At 41.1% G+C, this 24,360-nt stretch overlaps 1 protein-coding gene across 1 annotated transcript in view; it reads left to right on the top strand.

The window, feature by feature from the left end:
* Positions 1-1,316: 1,316 nt before the first annotated feature.
* TMEM68 (transmembrane protein 68) overlaps positions 1,317-24,360 on the top strand; it is a gene marked incomplete at its 5' end in the record, with an annotated part of 53,662 nt that continues 30,618 nt past the window's right edge. The window contains 6 exons of the mRNA XM_082499228.1: positions 1,317-1,393; positions 12,361-12,513; positions 15,129-15,237; positions 18,002-18,149; positions 19,907-20,071; positions 23,273-23,466. Of these exons, the coding sequence (XP_082355354.1) occupies positions 1,317-1,393; positions 12,361-12,513; positions 15,129-15,237; positions 18,002-18,149; positions 19,907-20,071; positions 23,273-23,466 (846 nt within the window). The remainder of the gene's footprint in view (positions 1,394-12,360; positions 12,514-15,128; positions 15,238-18,001; positions 18,150-19,906; positions 20,072-23,272; positions 23,467-24,360) is intronic.

The raw sequence follows: 24,360 nt of genomic DNA, 5'->3' as shown, positions 1-24,360 counted from the left end.
GAAAATGTATTTTTAGTGCATTTGTCCTGATTCAGGGAAGTAAAAAGGACATCTGTTTTCAGGTACTGTTTGATTCATTAATTCAACTACCTGCTCTCAAATATAACTGATAAAAATTTCAGTAGCTTCCTACCTGCCGATGACAGGAGTAAGGCCGTCCTACCAGCAGCAATGGTATTTTGTTTGCAATTTCAGTTGTTAGGTTTGGAGTTATGTGGACAACCAGTACCCTTGATGGCTGGAAACAAGAATGATCTCAGCTGTGGGACTGAGTCACGGAGCAGACAGGCAGTCACAAGGCCTAGGGCAGCAGCTGATGGAGGACATTCATTCAAGATGAAATCTATAATACCGTGACCAAATCATCAGGGAGTGCACTCTTTAGGACTTGTCTTTTACCTAACAATTACAGGTAATAACAGAGCATTTAAAAACATATAGATATTTTTATAAGCTTCCACTAGAATTATTTCACTCCTTAAGGATTAGCAAACTTTTCCTTGTCCATCGAAGGTCAGTAAACTAGGACTGTTTCTGACACAAGACAGTCCTGTGCCTGTATCCTGAATCAAAGCTGCTGCTGCATTAAAAACTAGCCAGATTATGCCAACTGTTAGGTATTCTCAGCAGCAAAGTAACTGGAGTCTTGAAGGTGTGCTGTCAGTGTGCTGGTTTGCACGCTGGTGTGCCTGGTCTTCAGAGCTTCCAGTGTTTTCAGTCTTACAGCGAGTGTGTAGGTCATGGTTCCTCCTGCTCCCTTCAAGCCCACCGCATGAGTACGAGGGATGGAAAATGTCTGGTGTCAGCCAGACTCTTTCCTGATGCCAAAATCCCAGAATCCCTGTTCTTAGCATATTCTGGAAGAGAAAGGAAGAACGGCAAGCAGTGAATATCCATAAAGGCAACACATTTCAAAGCACAGCATCTGGGGGAAGTCACTTTTTTGCTTTCAAGTGTCTGTTTATATGCATGTTACCTTCATGGGAGACCTTCAGGAGCTGTTCACACTTACTGAGCAATGGGTTTTATAATCCCTGAAGCAAATAAGAAATGTGGAAGCCTTTATCTCTAGTGGAAGTCCTTCTGGAGGGCTCAGTAGTGGCAAGAGCGGTCGGAAGCAGTACGGATGCAGTTACAGATGGGACGTGAGCAATGTGAGAACGGCGGTACGCATCCTCAGTACACCGAGGCCACAGATACAGCTTGAACTCTGGTGGCGTGGGATGTGATGACAGAGGACTCTTCCATCCACCTTAGCAGTGTCATAACAAGCCTCGATGCAATCTGCTCTGCAGTTACGCTTTCTCGGTGCGGAGATGACTGTACCTCTGGATTTCTTGGCTGCTAATGTGATCAGCTTCCCAGGCCGTCTGAAAAAAGTAGTGTTGAGGAGGTAAAAAGCGGCGGCCTTCTGGATATCTGCAGCGTACACCTCAGCCTCAGAGCTGCAAGGTTTAGGAAAGAGAACAGGTAATTTACTTCTCTGATTAAATTTTAACATCTGGGAAAAATTTGTCTCAGAAGTACCCAACCAAAAAGGGATACTGTGTTTGAAGAAGCAGCCATGCTGGTCTTGATCTCTTCCAACCTCATGGCAGCTGTTACCATTGGGAAAAACACCATCCTGAATACATGTAATGATGAATACCTTTCCTGGGGCTCAAGAGGTGGATCCAGGAAGGCTGCGAATACTGACATCAGGCCTTACTAAGTGACAGTCTCTTACAGATGGGAACACTTTGGCCAATCCCTTACAAAAGTTGTGTATAATTAGATATGAAAATATTGAAATTTTTTTTTTTGTGGGAATACTGACATATAGGAATGCCATGCAGTGGCCCAAGTTAACTACCAGATGAGCTACCAGATGATATAGTTCTCGACTGACCTAAAAAAATGGTAGACTCCTTCAATTCTAACCTGATTCAGGCTGATTAAAAAAACATTGAGCAGATAGAAAGGTCCAAGAACACATTAGGCTGATAAGCTGGTGTACTTTTTCAAATAAGTTTCATGGATCCATTTTTATAGTTAGCGAGCACTTCTTTCACAAGGAAAGAACAAGCGTTCTACAAATGCAGATGGGCAGCCGTTTCAGCCATTATGTCAAGCATCCGTGGGTTGGGATGGAAGAGCACCATAGAGCTCTGTGCTAGTAATTTGGAAAGAAAAAGGCAAACTCTTGGGATTTCTCACTGAAAGAGACAGTGAAATTTCATATGAAAACCACTCACTTAATTCTTCTTTCTGTTTCATCCAGAATAAAATCTCTGTGAATATGCATGCTAAATTATCAAGTACGATTATAATGACAACATGCAAGAACATATTGGATTCACCAAGATTCCATAACTTTCTCAAAGGCAAAGCTGGCAATTGGTGATGAGAATATCTCTGGCCAGTACTTGTTACGTCCTATCTATCTTCCGGTAACCAGGGACAAAAGAAGCAGAACTACATCAGAGTGCTGTGTCCAATCAAGGCTACCATCCTTAACTGGAAACATCAACTTAGCTCCTGCTGCTCACTGACTTGAATAGACTGTTCTGTGGCTCGGACTCCTTACCCTGAAATATCTTCCAGGAAATAATTCATGAACTTTGGAAAAAAAACTCTAGTTGTCAAGGCAGGAAAAGGAAATTAGTTCAATCGTCAAACAGGTGGAAACAGTACTTATTACAGAATACTCTCAGAAGAAAAGATGAGAAAAAGGACGATTTTTGTGATTCGAGTTATTTGATCCCACGTGGCTGAGCATAGGCACACTCCCGTGGTGGGCATGGGAATGAATCTGTGTGAAAATACAATACATATTTTAAAAACGAACTGTCTCTAAAACTGTGAAAAAGCCCTAGAGATATAGGAATAGTAAGCAGCTTTTCAGGTGCCTTCACACTGCTCAAGCAGTATAAAATCAGCTCAAATGTGGATGAGAACCAAGGATCTCGCTCTGTTGAATTGGCAGTGTTATTAGAAAGATCTGTGGCCCAGTGAATGAAGTAAAATGAATGCAGTTTAACACATTGCAGCATGTCTACTAAATTCAGATTCTATCCTGAAACATGTCTATGCAACAGATTGTACTTTTTCCTTCATGGATGGCTCTATTTTATAAACACTGTGAGTTAATTTTTCTTAAAAAAAGTTTTTATTAGTAGCGATTGCAACTATAAATGTAACCATAGATACCGGTAAATCTAAGATAGAATAAAGCCACCGTTTTGTAAATCAGCAATTTAATTCCTTACTAGTCAGCAAGGTCTTGAAAAATCCTAGTTCGGTCAGGTACAAAATGTGGCTGATCACTGAAATTCTAGAAAAAAAAGAACTAAGTTCAAGAAGCACTTTGGTAGTTTTTCTGAAAGGAAAAGGGGATTGAAAGACACGCAGGGGAGAAAGATGATTTAAAGCAGTCTAATTAAGAAAGTATGATGGTTTGGATTAACTTTCTTATTATTAAAATATAAGCTTATTTTTTTTCCCCATCTTTCAGGTTCCTTTCACTTAATAGCATCGCTTTTGCGAAATTACTTGAAATCACAATTTATTATTGTTTTGTTGCACAGATGACTTCATTTTACATATTCCTGACGAGATCCTATGTTTTTTTCATGCACCAGGAACTGAATATCTAAAATTGAAAGACAGGAAATGGATGTGCATCTGTGGTTACTACTAATTTTAATGGAACATTAAAGTGCTTTAATTCATCATCTTTCAGTCCCTCCCAACAGACCAATCCTCTATCTTCTGAAATGTCTGTTCGCTTTACAGAAAAATCATAACAAAATAATAATAGTCTTGTAGTCTTGTGGGGTAATCTCTATCGATAGATTTTTTTTTAGACTGATATAGACAAACATCTATGAAGACACAGACATAGGAGGCACTGCCTTAAGCAAGGAGGTGGACCTGATCACCTCTTGAGTTGTCCTGATCCTTTCCAGTCCTTTCCTCATGATTCTCTGCTCTGTCCATAGAGGGCTGCTCCTCTACTTCCTTGAATAGAAGGACCGGGCAACATTTTTGCCTGTGGAGTGATACCAGAAATCATTGTCACTACTCTTCTACAGTTAATTCTATCAGGTAGGGTTGAATTCAGTTCTTGTCTTTCAGAGACAGAAAAGTCTGGCCTACTGTGATAGCAAACCCTGGTCTCAAATATATGAAAATATAAACTAGTCTGAATGTTTTGCCATTATCTGCGTGAAAGGGTTGCTTACTGAACAAATGGTTCAAATGTCTTAGTGACACTGGACCAAGCATGTTATGCAGGCATTAATCTGTTGTACTTTATATCATAAGAAAAACCACCCGAGTAAGAAACTTGACTACAGCTTCTGACTTCTCATCAACCTACAAATGAGGTTTGTCACATTTATGGCCGTTTTTTTCTGGTTTTATTTAAGAATGAAACATTCTTGCAATCTGAAGTGAAGTTACAATATTTGTCTTTAAACATATTCCTCTATGAAAAGAAGTGTGTTCTCTAACATTCAGATTCTCAAAAACCTCAGTCAGGCTTTAACCTTTTCTATCTGCCGTGTTTTGATCAAGATTGTAATTTGTATAGCCTTTTCTTAATGATGCAGAAGAAAACATTTCTGAAATTTTCATTTTAGGCAGAGTATTTGAAGTTACAGTTTCATAAATGTCCAAATGAAAATTACTTGATAGTACAAGAGAAGATGTTAGGAAAAAAAAAACAACCACAAAACCAAAGAAATGTCTTGTTAAGCACTTTTCTCTTAAATTCCTGACGCATAAGGCATCCTAGACAGATCCATTCAGCAAAACCCATACTCCTGTAAAGTTTTATGACCGTCCAGCCTTCCAGAAGGCTGTCTTGTTTGGTGTGTACATCCTGCGTGGGCAAGCTGAAAGGGTGTATAAAGGAGGCATGTCACCCACACTTGACATTACAGCTCATCTACTTCATTTTCATCTGTGCAAATTCTACCCACTTAGGCAATTGCTACATATACACCCACTCAACTGTTTGCAATAGAAAGAATGCTATTATTACAGTATTTAACTGAAGTAATAACTAGAGCAAGGCCGCCTAACCTCTTAACAATCAGGACCTGAATTATATTACAATGTTTATTTTGGGATTAGACGGTGAATACAGTTTATAATGCTTGAAGTAGTGCAAAGTCGTTCAGGAGCAACGGGACCATCAATTAGACTGCTCTGAAGTGGAGACCTCAGTCCTGACTGTAGTCCAGCCATGGTACGAGCTGCACAACCCCACGTAAATGAGGGCATCTAATGAGATAAGGCCATATTTTACTGTGTCTATAGGTACATGACTTTAGAAAATAACCACATATTCAGGTGCACATAATAGTTAACAGATATGTAATTTGCATACGTGTCTGTCAGTAACATCACCACAGGGCAAGTACATTAAATGCACTCCAGTCCTGATAAAAGATGTACACTTACAGTCATCACTAGTATTTTGACTGCTCACATCAGCACTGGGCTCGGTTCCTTCTGCCCAGAATGACGCTGAGTTATCACAGAAACTATGTACCTGTGGTTTTGCTGAGGTACCACAGGAGTGTTGCAAACCAGAAAACAGCGTGTAACTCCTGCAAACGTTTCTGAACCTCTATGTGTATTTGGGATGTAACTTTTTTTCCTCCCTTTTTGAACTTTCTGACAGCAGTTTGTGACATGACTGTCATGGCCTAAAGGCAAAACTGAAGTATTTCTATCCTATGAGTTATACACAACTCTTGGTTGACTTTACCAACTGCTTATTGAGCTTTTAGCCATTGGCATGAAGGCTAAACAGTCCATTGTGAAGCTGGAGTGAATGGAGGGAAATCACCAGATATATTTCTGACCTGCTGACCTACTATGAAACTTAAAAAATGCAGTGTGCTTATGTTCAAAGAGAGTGTCACCTTTTAATATCTAAATATCTGCAAAGACTCTGTCCTCTCTATACACTATAATGTCTTGCAATAATCAAACTTCAACTAAGCAGGACAAATTCTGTTCCCCCTACCTCTAGGCACTATCAGTGCAGGCAATGAAATTTTATGGCAACTGCCGAATTCTAGGAGACTGGAGGGAGAGAGAAGTGCAGGGGACTAGTGGAGATTGTGGGAAGAAAGGGTGGGGGTTGTGAAACATCAGTGGGGTTTTACAGATATAAAGGTGGGTAAGAAGGCTGGGGAGCAGTCTTTTCTTAAAAGGAGCCATCGTGTGTAAAAGAGCTGGGAATGGACAGTGGCGTTTCCAGATAATGATGCTGGGGAGAGTCAATAGGGTTTGGGGTCAAGGAAAGGATGTTGGGAAAGGTGCACCTAAACAGAGAAGGAAGATTTCATTAGTGACGCTGTGATAAACTGGGCAAAGAAACTAGGAACCAAGGTGATGGAGACAAGGCAGGGGTTGTTCAAGTGAGATGGGTTAATGTTGACAACAGAAAGAGAGAGATGTGGAAAGGAGAGAGAGAATCTCAGCCTAAGAATTAGTGCTGGGAAAAAAAAATTAGTAAGGAGTAAGAATAATGCAAACTTAGACTAAATAAGACAGACAGGGAGGGAAGGAAAATGATATGAACATCAGTAGAGTAGAGATATATTGGAAAAGAATGCAGAGGACACGCAAAATACTAAGGTATAGGGAAAAGAGAGAGAACAATACCTGCTAGAGACCATGTTTCTTTATAAATTGGAAGTGACCCAAAATTCCTGAGGACTTGTCACATGTCTGCTATCAGAAAATGATCTGCTGAAAACCATTAACAAAGACTGCATGACAAGAAGGCAGGATGAAAACCTATTGTATAGTGGAGGGTGACACTGCCGTCAAGTAGCAAAATCCAGCTGCAGTGGTTAGAAGGTCTCCAGCCTTGTGGGCTGAGAACCACGTCCCTGCAAGTAGTTAGACCCTGGATCTGGAGCCAGCTGGCCTACACTGACAGCTGTGAAAGGGAAGAATAATGAAATTGAGGATATGAAAAAGAAACGTGGACACTTGAGCGGCAAAGCAGGCTTGGCTCCCATGATCTTGCGCATGTAAGAGGGATGGCTTACACAGAATATTGCATCTGGACCAAAGTGCTCTTTCTGGAGCTAGGACTAAGTACTCTGTGGCCTTCTGCTTCAGGGCAAATGAATTAAGTTAGTTTTTACACCTCAAATCTTAATCACAGAATCACAGAATCACAGAATCACAGAATCATCAGAGTTGGAAGGGACCTCTAGAGATCATCTAGTCCAACTCCCCTGCTAAAGCAGGATTGCCCAGAGCACATTACTCAGGACTGCATCCAGGCGGGTCTTGAAAATCCCCAGAGAAGGGGACTCCACAACCTCCCTGGGCAGCCTGTGCCAGTGCTCTGTCACCCTCACCGTAAAGAAGTGTTTCCGTGTATTTGAACGGAACTTCCTGTGTTCTAACTTGTGCCCATTGCCCCTCGTCCTGTCACTGGGAACCATTGAAAAGAGCCTGGCTCCATCCTCCTTCAACCCACCCTTTAGATACTTGTATGCCAAGTGTATGTCAAGTGATTTTCTGTTTTCCTCCGGGTCAGCAATGGTATTTGCAAGAACAGGCTAAGGCTGAGCCCTCAGCCTTGGCAGTGTTCGGCTTGACTCTGCCCATTTTACACGAATAAGCTTTCACATGTAATGTCCCCTGTCTGGGCAATATAGCTTCTCACACCATCTACAGCCAGCAAATTCAATCCATCTAACAGCTTTCCAAGAATGTTATTGGGGGATGTTTCCCTGAGGATCTAAGGAAAAAGCAGTATCCTTTTCTTTATCTGCTCCTTTTTCTCATCTTCATCAGTGAAGTTTTCTCCTAGAAAATAAAAAATAATTATTCTTTGTCTCTCCTCCCACCTCTACTGCTTCCAAGCTTGCCTGCAAACAATCCCACAGCTGTGGTACTATCCTGATTCCCACATTTTAGCATCGGTGATTGATATCTCTAGAATATAAATTCTGAAGGGAAAAAAAATGGGTTCAGGTTCAGTTTGTTGAGACTTGAGACCTCCAAGACAGTCATCTCTTCCCATCACTCTACAACATTACTGGCTGAAATAAGATCCAGTCCTAAGGATCCATGAAGGCCACCACTTGCTCCAGGATGGGGTCAGCAGCAATTGCTAATCCTGTCTAGGTCCTGGTATTTATGCACAAGCAAGTATTAGGAGACAGGAGGCAAGACTGAGGTACTTTTTTTGAACCAGCACCAAGTAATCAGTTTATTTTAGGTAAGAAACTTTCCTGTCACCAAACGCAAATGGTCACTTTATGTGAAGCATAGAATCATAGAATCATTTAGGCTGGAAAAGACGTTTAAGATCATTGAGTCTAACTGTAAACCTAACACTGCCAAGTCTACCACTAAACCGTGTCCCGAAGCACCACATATACATGTCTTTTAAATACCTCCAGGGATGGCGACTCCACCCTGGGCAGCCTGTTCCAATGCTTGACAACCCTTTTGATTAAGAAATTTTTCCTGATATCCAATCTAAACCTCCTCTGGTGCAACTTGAGGCCATTTCCTTTTGTCCTATCACTTGTTACTTGGGAGAAGAGATCAACCCCCATCTCATTACAACCTCCTTTCAGGTACCTGTAGAGAGCCATAAGGTCTCCCCTCAGCCTCCGTTTCTCCAGCCTAAACAACCCCAGTTCCCTCAGCCACTCCTCATAAGACTTGTGCTCTAGACCCCTCACCAGCTTTGTAGCCCTTCTCTGGACATGCTCCAACACCTCAATGTCTTTCTTGTAGTGAGGGGCCCAAAACTGAACACAGTATTCGAGGTGGGACTTCACCAGTGCCGAATACAGGGGGATGATCACGTGCCTAGTTCTGCTGGCGACACTATTTCTGATACAAGCCAGGATGCCATTGGCCTTCCTGGCCACCTGGGCACACTGCTGGCTCATATTCAGCCAGCAGTCAACCAACACCCCCAGGCTCTTTTCCACCATGCAGCTTTCCAGCCACTCTTCCCCAGATCTGTAGCGCTGCATGGGGTCGTTGTGACTCAAGTGCAGGACCCGACACTTGGCCTTGTTGAACCTCATACCATTGGCCTCGGCCCATCGATACAGTCTGTCCAGGTCACTCTGTAGAGCCCTCCTACCCTCAAGCAGATCAACACTCCCACCCAGCTTGGTGTGATCTGCAAACTTAGTGAGGGTGTGCTCAATCCCTTTGTCTAGATCATTGATAAAGATTGATGTTGATAAAACATTGATAAAGTTCTCTTTAGTAACAGAACTGGCCCTGATACTGAGCCCTGGGGAACACCACTTGTGACAGACCGTCAGCTGGATCAATCATTCCACATTCTGATGGAACTCTCCTTGGTGAAAGGAAGACAGCTCTGAGTGCAACTCACCTGCAGCATCGTGCAAGCAGCACCAGACAGGCACCACCAACTTTCTACAACCTATCTACTTCAACTTCCAAATAGCAGTAGAAACTCTATTATTTCTCTCATAAACAGATTCAGAACCTTTTTTTTTTTTTTTCTGGCTAGAAATCCTGTCTGAATATAAAAAAAGCTGAAGTTTAGACTGGCCATTAACACTCATTTATTCTGTGCTTTGACTGACCTTTATCTGAATTATTTTTCTCCCTTCTTACCCTTAAAATTATTTAACAGCAACAGTTATATCTCGTTTGAAATTTCATTTTGCTAGGTTAAAAAAAAAGCCACGTGCCTCTGTCTTGTTCTCCTAAAACAAGCTTCTGCATCTCTGTCATCCTTTGGACTCTTTTCTGTTCTTGTTTCAATCTAAATTAATCTGTATAAACAAGAAGGAAATAGAATTAAATACAATATTTCAAAGAGATCTCAGTAATGCCTTCTGCGCTGGCTGTAATGCTTCACTAACCCTACCAGGAATTCTTATAAGATAAACCCTAAGGTTGTACTTACCCATTCCGTAGCTTCATCCCATCGGCAGGATTGCCTGGTGGGATTTACAATTAGAAACATGAGTTTACCCTTTCTCCACATCTTGAACTACTGTTTTCTTAACGCGTATTGGTCTGGAACACACTGTGCAGTACCAAATACAGAAGACTCCTAATCGTTCTTACTTTCTCAAATATAGGTGCTAAATTTGCTATTCTTCACTTCTCTGGTATTCTTAACTTCATGAAGCTACTAAAAACCCCTTAGTACTGGGCCTGCAATTATATCTGCTAGACATTGTTCCTGTATAGATTGAGAAAACTAACTATCCTTGCAATTTCTGAACGTTGATTTTTCATTCCAGCTTTCGAATTTCTGCTCCTTCATCTTTATTATCAATCTGCCAATGCTCCATCTCATTGCCTTCATTCCAAATTAGAGCAAAGTACTTTTTCAGACCTCTTAATTTTTTTTTTATTTCTATCTCACCTTCATTGTTTGCTACTTTTGTTTTTATCTGAAGGTAGAAAATCTTGACTGTTTTTTTTCCCCTGTTTAACATACACTCCTGATTCACAAGACACAGCTTATTATACCAATCAGTTCATTTTGCTCCATTTCTCATAGAATCTTTATATTCACGATAATACACACATTGTACACTAGGTAGTTGTACAATTATTTTGGAACCTTCTTTCTAAAATTTTGGCCTATTATTTCATCTAAAAATTCCAGACTGTTGAAATTTTGCATCTCTTTAATATTTTTTCCCACTCCCTGAGATTCAAATGTCTACTTTCTGATTTCATGTAAAGACATGAATTCCTCAGAGTAGTTTTATCCATCATTAAAAATCTCCCTTCATATCCAAATCTGCTGCTGAAGGCCCATACCAGATTCCTAAAAATACTCTGAAAAAGCCTCATACCACTGTTCTTCAAGATGACTCTAAAGAAAAAAAATGAGAAGGAAAAGCAAAGATAGCAATGCAATTCTTTTTTATCATACAATGCTATACGATACTCTACTCCAATGCATTTTTCAATATCCATGTTATCATGACTTTTATTTCATTATCATTCTATTCTTCAATTGCAGTTTTAGTTCTTTCATTTCTATCTGGATTCTTTGCACAATAGTACACCGTCATGCAAATACAAGGAAACAAAACACATGCAAACAAGACAAAATACTTTATCTCAGTTAGCTTTGGTGTTGGCTGGTAAGTGTTACGTACAACCCTTTTTCTATCTGCACTGATCATCTAAGTGTACTTTTGCCACTTGAAGACTTTATATCTGCATTCTGTTCACCTCTCTATGAGCAAAACACTTTTCCAGTGATTATGCTGCTTCAAGCCAGGCAAGGAATATCAAGTTTTTCCTAAATATATTCCCTCACGAGAAAAGCTGTTATTCAACAAGTCTGCCTTGAGCCATAAAAAACAGAAGCCAGAAGAGCATCACTGGTGGATGCTTCTTTGCAGGTTTGTGACTGCTTCCTCTTCTGAACTACACCTACAGAACAACGTATGTACGAGAAGAAACGTACTGCAGCCATGTATCTTATTTCATGGGAGCCATGCAAGGGCTGCAACTGAGATGAATAAGAAGAGATGCTCGTATTGGAGCACTGCTTGCTATCCTCTGCATCTTCTGAAGAGCAGGTGGCAAGCTGATCTGCTTGTGTCAGATGAATCAAGACTCTCAAAAGTTCGGGGGGAGTCTTGCAGTTGAAGAGTCCCCTTCAGGAATAAATCCTACTGGACAATCATTGCAAATCCCCTTTACAGTGTTACTGAGTATGCTCACTTAGTCCTCTGAACATTTTCAAGTTTGGGCGAATCCTTCTAAAAACAGTGTCACACTGTGAACTTCAGTTGGTGACAATTCTGCCTCCTTTCAGGACTTGTTTCAGTCCTGAATCCGTATGCTGTACCCTGGAAGAGACAAACTCCAAATTGTCTCTCAGAAGCCTTTCCATGCTTAAGAAGTTGAGTCTAATCATAGATATACATTTTTTCTGGTGTTCACCCGGGAAACTAGATTCCAGGTTCCTCTCCTTGTCATTTGCAAATCACTGGTATTCCTCAATTTCTTGTTCCATATCATATCAAATCAAATCAAATCAATGAAATTCCATCACCTGTCTTAAACAGGTCAGATTCATCCTTTTCTGAACTTAAAAAGTGGTACCTATAGGTCTTATCAGTCTAAATATGACCTCTGTCCCATCAGCCGTACTGTGAACAACAGTGCAACATAAGGGTATTACGTTTCAGCTAATACCGCTCCCCCGCACCCCCCCACGGCGGGGATGAGGTTGAGAGCAGAGGGGGTCGAGGGTGCGAAGGCTCCGTGCCTCCCCCGTCCCCGTCCCCTTGCGATGGGAAGCGGCGCCTCCATCCCCCGGGATTTTTTTTTTTTTATTTTTTTTTTTTTTAATGGGTGAAGAATTAAAAATGGAGATGTGGGCGCGGAGCCCAGTGGGGCTGCCAGGCCCGGCCCCGCCTCCTCGGGCCCGGGCGCGGGGGCGGCGGCGCCCTTATCCCGCGGCGGGGCCCCGTCCGCGGGGTCCTTTGTGACGGCCGCCGCCGCCGCGGGCAGGTGAGCGGGGGTCGGGGGGCGGCCGTGACGTCACGCCGGCGGCGGGCGCGGGGACCCGGGATGGGGCGGGGGGGGGAGAAGGGGAGCGGCAGAGGCTCTTTCCCCCGCGGGGAGCCGGCGGCGGGGGAGGGCACGGCGGGGCGGCGGTACCCGTGTGCTTCAGCAACGAATTGAGGGGAACCCCCCCCCGAGTTTTCGCAGGTTAATGACGTTTGAAAACGTGAATGACGTTTCCAGGTGAAGAAAAGGGGTAGATGTAGGTGTCGGGCGGTTGCTGGTATATCTCACCGGTGCCCGAGCGCGACGGGTACTACCACCGATGCTGCGCTTCACGCACCTTCTCCCAGCTCCCGGTTGGCACGCTGATGCCCACCCGGGGTTAGCTCCTCTGCATCCCCACGTGGTGGATCAAACCCGAGTGGGAATGCAGTCCATGGCATGTGCCGAGGCGGTGGGAGAATATATGGGACGCAGTAGGTACCCTCGGTGGGTGTGGAAGGGGGAATAGCCACGGAAAGCAGGGGACTGGGCACTGTAATGGCTGATAGTTTCTATTTTTGGAGGGGGGGGGGTAGAGCCTTCAGTTTTAGGGTGGGCGTGTTGATAATCCACAGCAGTAGAGAAAGCTGTAGAAACACAGCAGCGTACAAGACGGGTGGATTTATGGAGGCAAATTAAGTGGGTGGTGACAGCATGAGACCAGCAAAAGGGTTGTTTGGTTTTTTTCCGTGAAATTGCCACAAAACTTCTGGGAGAGGTATAAGTGGAATTTCCAGTTATATTGGAAAGCAAGGTGCCGAGTTGTAACTGTTAAGATTACTCCCCTCGTGAAAAAGAGCAGTTGAGTTTGAGGGCAGAGAAAGCAGGAGCCTGCCACAAGAAAGCAGATGTCAAAAAATTCTCTGTAGAAGAGTCTCCAGCTACTTTACTCCCACTCTGCTCTGCTAAACCTACTGCTGAGAACAAACCGATGAGCACCAATGCCAAGATTATCTACTCCTTAGTCATGGTTGAAAGCCAGCTACAAGGTTTTAATTTTGATGCCATAGGTCTCTTGGGACAGCTTTGTTGTTGCGCTTCCGTTCTCTGGGATTATAGTGTTGGTAAGATTATCCTTATCAACAAACGATGCTTCAGCTCAGGATCTGAGTGACTTGTAGTACAGGAGGCTTTTGTTGGAAGGGGAGCTCCCCTTTAAGTAGGGAGGCATTAGTTCTGTCTCCCTCTGACATCACCCGTAATTTTACATTGTAGATACAGCTATTACTCTGGAATTCGATATGCTTTATAGGTGGAGCCCAAACAAACATCTCGCATGTCAACACAGATGTAGTTCTGTAGAACAATGAAATCACTCGGAATAGTAACGCTTCAAATCCATCGCTAAGTGATGTGAGAAAAATATAGACAATTTAAAAAATGTTTGTTCACAAAACACTATGCCCACTTGTTAACCTTGCATAGGATGTTCAGTGTTGAAGAACATGGGGGCTGCTCTTGGCTCAGATTTGATAAAAGCAGCAGAGAAATTTCTGTCTTAAATTTTGAGACTTGGGGCAAACCAGAGCAGTTACAAGTAAACATGTTGCGGTAACACTCTGGCATTGTCTTCCAGTGCATAATCAAGCAGGTCTTTAGTAATAGCCTTGCAATAGGCATTCAGGTAGTAATGTAATAATTTCCTATGTGGTGTTTGATGGAAAGGATGCTTCAAAACTGTGTTTGTGGTCTCAGCAAAGGGCTGGTGAGATATAGCCAGTAGAACATGGCAAAAATAGTTGTTCGGTCCTTTTGTCCTTTGATGTTATACTGGCAGTACAGAGGGATGCATTTACCATGTTGGACTTACATCATATGGCCCAGAAACCAGGGACAGGGTTCAGTCATCAGGATTCATTCTTTCCTTATGACATGTTGGAGGTAGTGTACAATTGTACTATGGAAGCAGGAACTGAAACCTGGTTGAGCATCCAGCTTCCAGAGAAAGTCATGCTGCTTCTAGTTTTTCCTCAATGGGTCAATCATTTATTCTTTCTCTACTCTGGCTTGGATTCAACTGGAATGATGTTGAATTAGCTTGTATCCCACCCAGCTAGCTGGCAGAAAGTGAACTCACTCCATGTGTACCCAACTACTTCCATATGTCCTCAGTCAAATCTGTTCTGTTAATACTGTTTTGTAGGTTTTTTAAAAAATTACTTTTGCACATTTTTTTCTTTCTAAAGGTTTTTTAAGGTCTATATTGAACTTAGAAATGACTAAGTTACTATGGTTATTTGTACTGTAGTCTGGGAATAAACAAAGTTAAATGCAGTGGTCTTCCAAGCCAGCAAATAATTTTCTCTTACATAAAAATTGGGATGGAGGAAGAGAAATCAGTGGATTGTTAGATTGCTTACATTGATCATTAATATTATGACAAAAATCTGAAAATGCTGAATAATGTAGGACCTAGACTCAATTCTCATTTGATGGGGATTCCACCACTGATGGATACTTTTTTGTCATGTCAATTGATGACATCGCTCATTTCATATGTGCTCCATTTTAAAAAGCTTTATTTTTTAATCAAAATGTCAAGAGGCATTGGTAATACACTTTCATAATCCCCGTAGGCCAACTGAAGTTTGGGCTGTTCCCAAGAGTGGTTTTGCTTGTGCCAGCATTTTCACAGTCATCCTGTTAGCAGGGAGTCAGCTGATCCTGCTGGAGACCAGGCTGGTGGTGAGAACATAGGGTGAGGGCTGGTGGAAGGGTGAGTTCCAAGCAGCATCTCATGTGGGGGTTAAAGTGACTCTTTGACAAGCCCCTAGTAAAACTGTATGTGCACCAGAACTGCACAAGCTATTAAACCTCTAATTTCCTCCAAGAATGGAGGTGCCTTTGTTTAGAAGGTCCGTTTCTCACAAAATTATAATGGGTGGCATCAGTTCCCTTTGTCACATGCCAGCTTTTCAGTAATCCTGCCAGCAATGTATCTGGCCGCTGAGTCTGCAGTGACTTGTGTCTGGGGACTTTGGAATAAACTTAAATCTCTTCCAGCCCTCTGGATTTTCCCTAGTCTTTCAAGAGTTACTGAAAATTAATATCAGGAGGCCAGAGGGAATTTCAGGTGGTTTTTAAAAGAATGTTAGGTACAAGAAGATAGCTGGACATGTTAATTTTAAAATGTTGGTAGATTACATAATCTCTTGATCACCAGGTTCCAGTCAGTGATCAACATATCCAAATTAATCCCCATGTCATATAAAGGTTAGTATTGGTACATTTGTATCAGTGTGGACATTTTTCCTGCAAGTTTAAGCCAGTTTTGCTAGTGGCTGTAGTAGTCTGTGTTCCCAGTCTGAAGCCCCCATAACGATGCCAAATCCACTCCCTTCCTTCACCCTATGTTGCAGGCTGAACAAGTTATTCTAAGTACTGCTCAGTATTTCTGATTCAGTAGCCTAAGGCAACCCCTTAACACAGCCTTCTCCTGGGCTCTGTCAGCACAGCATGCTTCGCAGGCATTGAGGATTTGTAGACCTTGCTCTTATCAGCAACTTTAAACAATTAATAACTTCTTTAGTAGCAACACACTATCAGCTTTATCCTTCTTAAATGCCTTCTAAGCAGAGATTTTAATATCCGAATCATGCAGACTAGTCCTTTTATTTCTTTCATGTTATGGATAAAATCTCTTTTCAGTCAGAACTTCCAGCTCTTCCTATATCTTAGTCAGGCACCAGTCACTGGGATACAAACAATTCCATATTAATTCTCATCACGTTCTTCACCACATTGATCTCATTCGTTTGTGCCATGCTGAGCATCATTTAATACAATGCTTGTTTCCTTTGAGCTCCTAGTTTACTATCCTTCCAGCTTGTGCTTTACCTATTAAACCGTCTTTATCTCAAACCAAGAGTTTTTGCACTTTTGCCCCTCTGATTCTCTCCCCCATCCCACTGCGGGGGAGTGAGCGAGCGGCTGAGTGGGGCTCAGCTGCCTACTGGGGTTAAACCACGACAGTCCTTTTTGGTGCCCAACGTGGAGTTTGAAGGGTTTGGGACAAGGAGAGATTTGATTGGAGTGTGCGAGACCAAATTTAGAGCTGTTGCAGCTACTGGTGGGCAGGGCTTGCCATGGGGCTTGCCTGCCTTACCGCATGTTAGAGTTTAGTGCCTGTTCGTGGCTGCTCTTTGCTTTTGCCATTTGCTGTACTCCTTGTACATCCATAACTCGGAATGGAGCTGTGCTTTACACCAGTCCAACCCTATATTCTACCCAGGGCTTCAAAGAAGAAAAACAAAAGTGGAATGGGTAGTGTTTAACAGGTTTGCTCATATAAGTACGGAGCAGAAGATATAAAGTCAGAAAAGTCTGGACTTGCTGTACTTTATGATCTTGGCACTGACTGTGGCAATTACGATTTGTTTCTTGTGGGTACTTGTTGTGGTGTTGGAGCAGAAAAATTTATGCATTAAACAAGTAGTAACCTGACTGAGGCAAATAAAAGCTGTATTCAGTTATGGGTTACTGAACCTGGCTGCAATGTTTAAATCTCTGGCTGATGCTTAAGAATCTTAAAATCAGCCAGTGACGCTGGAGCGCTCTTGCATGTCAGAGAAACCTTTACCTGCTGGCAGGCAGGCAGGGTTGGCTGTCGGAATAGACTAAGTAGGGAGTGGCATGTGGCAAACATATCACTGGGGCCATGGAGCCCACTTGGCCTTTGCCACCATGGGAAGATCTGCAAGAAGGGTGTGTTAGCATGGTTGTGTGGATGAGGGGTGAAGAGTTGCATTTCCCAGTGCTGCCAGCAGTACCAAACGCTGTCCTGGGCACCTCCTGACCTCAGGAAGGAGCCACAGATGCCCAAGTCTTGGTAGCTGGCTCTTCAGCCTCGCACTCCGCTGTGTGTTCCCCTCGCTGCCAGTTGCTGCCAAACTGAGAGGGGTCGGAATCATAGAATCATAGAATGGTTTAGGTTGGAAGGGACCTTGAAGATCATCAAGTTCCAACCCCCCTGCCATAGGCAGGGACAAGAAGCTCAGGCTGGACTCTCTGCAGAAGAACAGAAGAGCCCAGACCTCTAGTAGCCTTCTTGGCTTATGCTGCTGAAAATACTTATTGCTTACCCTCTTTTGAGCTTCTAAAAAGTAAGCCATACTTACACAGAGAAATCATCTGATCAGCCATGTTGCATGGATGCTGAGGCTTCCTTGGACTCCAGCCCTTGTCCTATTACTTGTCTGTATAAGAAAAGATCCGTAAATACACAGGATAATCTCATCACCCTTTACAAGCAATAGTGGATGGCAATTGCCAGCAGATATCTTAGTACAACAGAGAGGGAGAAAATGTTTGACTGTGCTGTGCCAAAATAGATATCAGGTATATGTACAATAAACTTTTTTCCTAAATTGAGAAACTTCAACAATCAGAGACATTAGATCTGGGGGTTTTGTGTTTTTTGTTGTGTTGTGTTTTTTTTTCCTCCATGCAGGACATGATAGGTGGAAAAGAATCCTGTGCTTCAGGACAGATACCAATGACTGACCTAAGCTGCCTTGCCTTTGTGCTGGAAGAATGGATTGTTGTGGAGTACCTGAAGAAATACCTTTTTCATATGGTCATCGCCGCACTGACAATGAGTGCAATATTAGTTGTTTTTATAGTTCCTTTAACAATCCTCTTTTTCATTTACCTTTCTAATATTTTGCTTTTGCTATATCAGAGGAACAGTGAGGTAAAAGCAGATCCGTTGAGTGAAGTTTGGGATAGTGCAAGGAAAACTATAGCAAGCTTTTGGGATATATATGCAAGAATATGGCATGGTAAGTATGACATAACTTGTCTGAAGCTTTGAATTACGATAAATAGTAAATACACGTAAGTTTCATGAGTTTTATGCAAAGAAATCATACTTGTTATACTTTTATACATTGGTATGATTGCCATATAGAACAGGCAGAACAAAAGAGAGAAATTAGTTTATATAGGGTAAATTTCTCTAAATGGATAGGTTCAGTTCTCTGTATATGGTATGTATGTATGTATATATATATGTATATATGTATATGTATACGGTGAAGGGCAGTGTTAACGTTAGTTCTAGTAACGTAACTGCAAGGGAGAGGTGTGATTAATTTATTTTTTCTTAGTAACTGTTTAAAACCCACTTCAGTGATGAAAACACAACAACTAGTTGGAAATGTAATTAGTGTATTTTTAGTTGGCAAAAACTACTTTGTGTTATGACAACTGAAAATAATTTTAAGAGCTGTACGGACAAAGAAATAATTAGATACCACATTTAAGTTTGTACCGAGGCAAAATTTAAGTCATCTGATTTTTCAGTTTCATTACACTCAACCTTCAGATACTTTCAACACACCCTGCTCCCTAGGAGCATCCTCAGCTGCACGTTAGGCTCCCTTCCCACAGATGTAGTTTAAGGCTATCAGCAAGACTTAACTTTGCTGCCTTAGGGATGAAGAATAACAGATTTTTATCTATGTTGCTATTCTTCCTCACAGCTTTTTCCCTTAATCTTTGAACCATCCCGCAGTATGAAACTTTATCTTTTCCTAGGATTTTGCCCCCTCCATCCCCATCCTTCTCCTTGAAGGGCTCATGACAGCAGCTATAGCAGGGATGGAGACGAAGGCAGACGAGGTGGACTAGAGCTCTTAGTTGGTAGAAGCTGTGGCTTTCCCAAGCCTTTGTATACATTAGCCTCCTACTCTGGGTCCACCTCAAACCTAAATCATAGAAATAAACAGAGAAAATAAATAAATCATAGATAAACATAGAAAAAACCCAGGAGAGGATTTACAGAAGTCCATGTCTGTAAGGAAATTCCCTTCCACTGTAAAGTGAACACACTTAACTCTCATGGAGAGAACCTCTGTTTGGGATTCTTACGGATTTTTTGTTTGGACATCTCAATCGGAGAAACTTTTTATTATTCCAGACCTTTTCATTCTGCCTGACACAGAATGGACAGTCACACTTCCATATTTCACAAAAGCATCCTGACTGGTTATTTGCCTCTCATTCTGTCGATGAAGCAGTTTCACACCAGTGTAGTAATATTTATTTTATTATTGCCCTTTGGACTAGGAAAAGTTCTTAAGGGGAAATAATTAATTTAGTCCCCCCACTGGGGAAAATGTCAGGTTTTAGTGATTAAACTCACCAACAAATTAGTCCACCTGTGGTGTTTGAGGGGCTTTCTCTTTGCTATTGACCAAAAGTTCCATCTAGAACTTAATTAATTTAAAAGTTACTGCAGAGGCTTTCACAACTGTCTGAAAGTCATTTAACAAATGACAGTAAACAGTTTTATTTAAATTGCCAGATTATTTACAGCTATCATTGCCAGTGTATTGCTTTCCATTCCAAACAGGTTATGAGCTTCATGGTGTGGAAAACTTACCAGAAGGACCGGGCATTCTTGTGTATTACCATGGTGCTATTCCTATAGACTACCTTTACTTTTTGTCTAGGCTGTTTCTCTGGAAGAAAAGACTTTGTCTGTCAGTAGCTGATCATTTTGTCTTTCGTTTACCAGGTAAGAACACGTTCTCTTGTATTTAAGCATCCTGGATTCACTGAACCTGTTAGTGGTTTTGGTGAAATGTACATTTATTACACTTTCAAGAGCTTTTAAACTAAAAGCTGGTAGATGCAGAAGGGCAAACAGGGTAGAATATCCTGTCTTTTAAGTGAAAGGTCATAAAAACACTGGTACACACTACAAAGCCGACAAATAGACATTATATAATCCCGTTGGGATGAAATGTCATGCCTCAGTAGAAAGTGTATATTATATTATTGACTTTATTATTGACCTAATGCTGGCTGGTCAGCAATGGGCTGTGAGTGCAGAAGAGCCCAGAAAATGGTAGAACATCAATTACCTACTTGCCTTCTACACTGAGTGGCCATTGCAGTAGGGTATGACATCAAATCTGTCTTTTGATCAAAGCCTGGAGTAGGGCACAAAACTCATTTGAAGATTTTACTGTTGAAGAGAGCTCTGTAATACTGATCACAACACATTCAACACATCGTAGGCTGAGAGAGAAATAAATAATTCCGTTGTGCAGAGAAGATACAGAAAAGCAAACCTTATTCAATTTTAGAAGAACAAGGCATAAAGAAGGAGCATTCAGAAGGAATAGCACGCAGATTATTTAAAGACACCTTTATATCACTTATATTAAAGATTATAACACTAAAGAGCAAAGGAAGGTATTTAAAAGTAGGACATTCTTCAGAAAATAAAGTCGTGTTCAAAAGCTGAAAACAACGAGCATAAACTCGAGCAAGTTTGATGCAAGAACATACTGAGGCATCCCTAGAAAGATGCTAAGGAAGAATTTGCTAAAGGCAGACTTAGTAAATACCGTGTACTACTAAACACATCAGAAGCATGAAGTCATCAAGAGATGATTGGCTTTTAAGAGGCCCCCTAAAGGAAGATAAAGTTTAGCAGAATTTTGCAAAGGAGACTTCTTTTTTAAGGGATAAATGAGAGGGTACTGTTTCAAATTGAAGTGTCTGTAGCAGAGATTTTTATTACAAATGTATAGTAAACTATTGTCAGGACCAAGCAACACTTAGCTGTGCAATTTTTCTGGACTATTGATGTGTACATAACATATTGCTTGAATTATGTTCATGCTAGAGGAACAGAAGGTGGCAAATATGGTGTCAACCTATAAAAAGGCTAGCACAAAGGCATCTGGTAAAAAAGACCCCAAATAATGGAGATCAGGCCTCCCTATTTGCTGCATTAGTAGAAAATGTGGCTAAAAGTAATACAATGAATGAAAATTCTCCTTAACCTTCTCTTCCTCTACCGTACTTATATGCTTTTTGCAGAGAAACGTTGCGCATCACAGATTGGTTCTTTAAAGAATGCTCATGAGCATATGCTGAACCTCAGGCTGTTGGATTAATTACAGTTATGGGAGAAGTCTTGTTGTGAATGAATAACTGTTTAAAAGGTAGGAAATAAAGGGTAGAAATAAATAGCTTATTTTCACAAAGAAGCAGAATTCACCAGGTATACAGATAAAGATCAGTGTTGGCACCTACTAGATCAGTAGTGAGGTGACAAAGCTTTATACTGGCCATTTTTTTTTCAAGGCAGTAAAAGCCCACACAGAGGATACTGAATCACTGGCTGATTAAATGGCAGATGAAACTCAGTATTAGTTATATTGCAGCGCAGGAGGAAAAAAACCCAAGTTTAAACACATAAATTTTAAACACTTTAAATTTTCTAGATGATGTTAGGAATATGTCAGCTTAAGTCTCAGCAATTGCCAAAAGGTAAACAGAATTTTAGGCTTATGATGAAAAAGAAGAAACAGAAAATACCATTATGTACTCAAAATGCATGTGGTGCCCACATCTTGAATACTGCGTGGAATTCTGGTCTCCCCATCTCAGAAAACCAATAAAGCAATAAAGCAATAAAGCCACAAAAAAGGACAAGGATGATCAGAGGCCTGGCATGGCTTCCTTTCAAGAGCCTTCCTTTCATAGGACAAAAGTCTTGCACGACTGAGGGATATAAGATTCTGTGTGACCTGGAAAAGGGGAATAAGAAGTGATAATACATTCATGTGATACATCATAATTCTTAACAGGCAGAAGTTTTAAAGCCAAGCAAAGGATGTACCTATTCACTTAATAAGGATATGGCATTCCTGGCTGCAGGATGGAACAGGAATACATATGAGTTCAGAAAGGGATTAAACAAAGTCAACATCTGTCTTTGACAGAAAGATCTATCAAACACGATGCCTTGAATAAGTTGAAATACGATTCAATTACAAGATGCGGCATTGTGTTTTCCAGTGTCTTCCAAAGTTTCTGTTGCAGGCCTTTGTCAAAGTTGCAGTGCTAGACATCCGTTCTGGCAGGACATAGTTGTTATTTACATTTATTAATATAAACAATTTATTTTCAAACCATGCTGTTGGAACAGGGAATGCGAACACTGGGGAAACTCTTGTTTACTGAAGCTCTCTATGGGACTTCCAAACTGGTAGATTTAAAATGTAAAGATAATATAAGCAAGTGTAGAGTGCTTCTATGGTTCTCAGTCTGTTTTTTGGAGAAATCCCAGTTATGGAAAAGAAGAAGATTCACCAAACTGTTCACACAGTGCAGCAACTGCCCTGCTAACTTCTGCCATTTGTGCATCTTAAGAGTCATACAGCAGTCCAACATGTAATTTGATCCATGTAGTTTGCAATTTAATCACAAAATACTCAATTTTACGTCAACATTTAAAATGTTCATCACATTTTAAAAGAACACTAAAAATAGTTGTTTGTCAGATATTTATTTTTGTAGTAATATTTATTGTACTGAAATTTTATATTTACTAAAATTTTTTAAAAGGAAGAGGAAGGAATAGATGTTTATTTTCAGATCTCTAGCTGTGATGCACAAGTTTTGGTTGCATGGATGGTGTTTTAATAATAACGGAAAATAGCATGTGGAGGCATTAGTTTATTGAGATGCTCCTGATAAGCTGGTTCATCTTCATAACATTTGGGAAAAAAAAAAAACTGTCACGTATTTGTCATTTTGCCAATATTTACTCTGTAGGTGTACTTCCCTCATACAAATCTGCCTTAGTCTATAAATATAGCTATTAGATTTTCATTTAGCTGTAATCTTGCTCCTACACGCAAGCAGTACTTGTGATATATTGTTATAATAATATGTATTCGCTACTTACTTATTGCAGGACTTAAATTATTATTGGAAGTGACAGGTGTTATGCCAGGTACAAGGGAGGAGTGTCTCATTGCACTGAAGAATGGACACTTGGTGTCCGTCTCACCAGGTGGAGTTAGAGAAGCACTCTTCAGTGATGAAAGTTATCAGCTCATGTGGGGAAATCGAAAGGGCTTTGCTCAGGTTGCTCTAGATGCAAAAGTGGTGAGTATTATGTTACCAATCCCAGTTTATGCTTATTGCATACATGTTTCCTTATAAAATGCATCATAGGAGTATTTGTTGAAAAAAGGGCAGAATAAGAGGTTTGGGAATAAAGATTTCTTTTCATTTTCCCACCATTTTCCTCAAGCACATTAATCTGCAGGGAGCAAGGGTTTCATGGAACTGAATAGCTTTTTCTTGACTGTTGCAAGGCATCCATCTCTGCAGTTCCAGGTCTACACTTCCATCATGCAGACATCCAATTTCTCTTCTTGACTGTATTTTAGGAATCTTCACTGTGGTCCTTCTCCATATTGCTGTAAGGTTTCATTCTTTTTTTCGCATCCTACTAGACTTATATCTTTATCTTCTACATAATCAGTTATTTTCTTATGGCTCTTTAATGTATTATCCTCATCTTTCCTTCTTCTCATATATTCTGAGAGGGTCCAGGATTTTGTTCTTACCCTTACTTCATGTTTGTGAAAGATAGCATTGACTAACACAAGGTGTGTCTACATCAGTGTCTGAGTTTGAATCATGTGTGCACTTTTGGAGCAGTTTTTCCATCTCCCTCCCTTACCATGCTTTCGTTCACATGATGGAATGTGTTTGAATACCTGAGCTGAGTATTCCTTTTGGCTGAAACTAAACCAGAATTGGGACCCGATACTCTCCAGTTGCAAAGAGGCATTCAGTCAATGGTACCAGACAAGAATTAGTTCTACATAAAAACAGAGCACTGAAATATGTTCAGTGTTGATGTCAGATCCTCAGCATCTTCTAGAGATGTGCTTCTCTTGGTTTGCACTCCACTTGTACACATGGCCACAGTTTCAGTTATATTTTCCATATGGATGATGATCTACAAATACAAACTTCTACCACTGGCTC

Source organism: Vanellus vanellus, assembly GCF_965231255.1.
Source record: "Vanellus vanellus genome assembly, chromosome: 2".
NCBI lineage: Eukaryota > Metazoa > Chordata > Aves > Charadriiformes > Charadriidae > Vanellus > Vanellus vanellus.
Note: the sequence above shows the minus strand (reverse complement) of the source record. Positions and strands in the feature narration are given on the sequence as shown.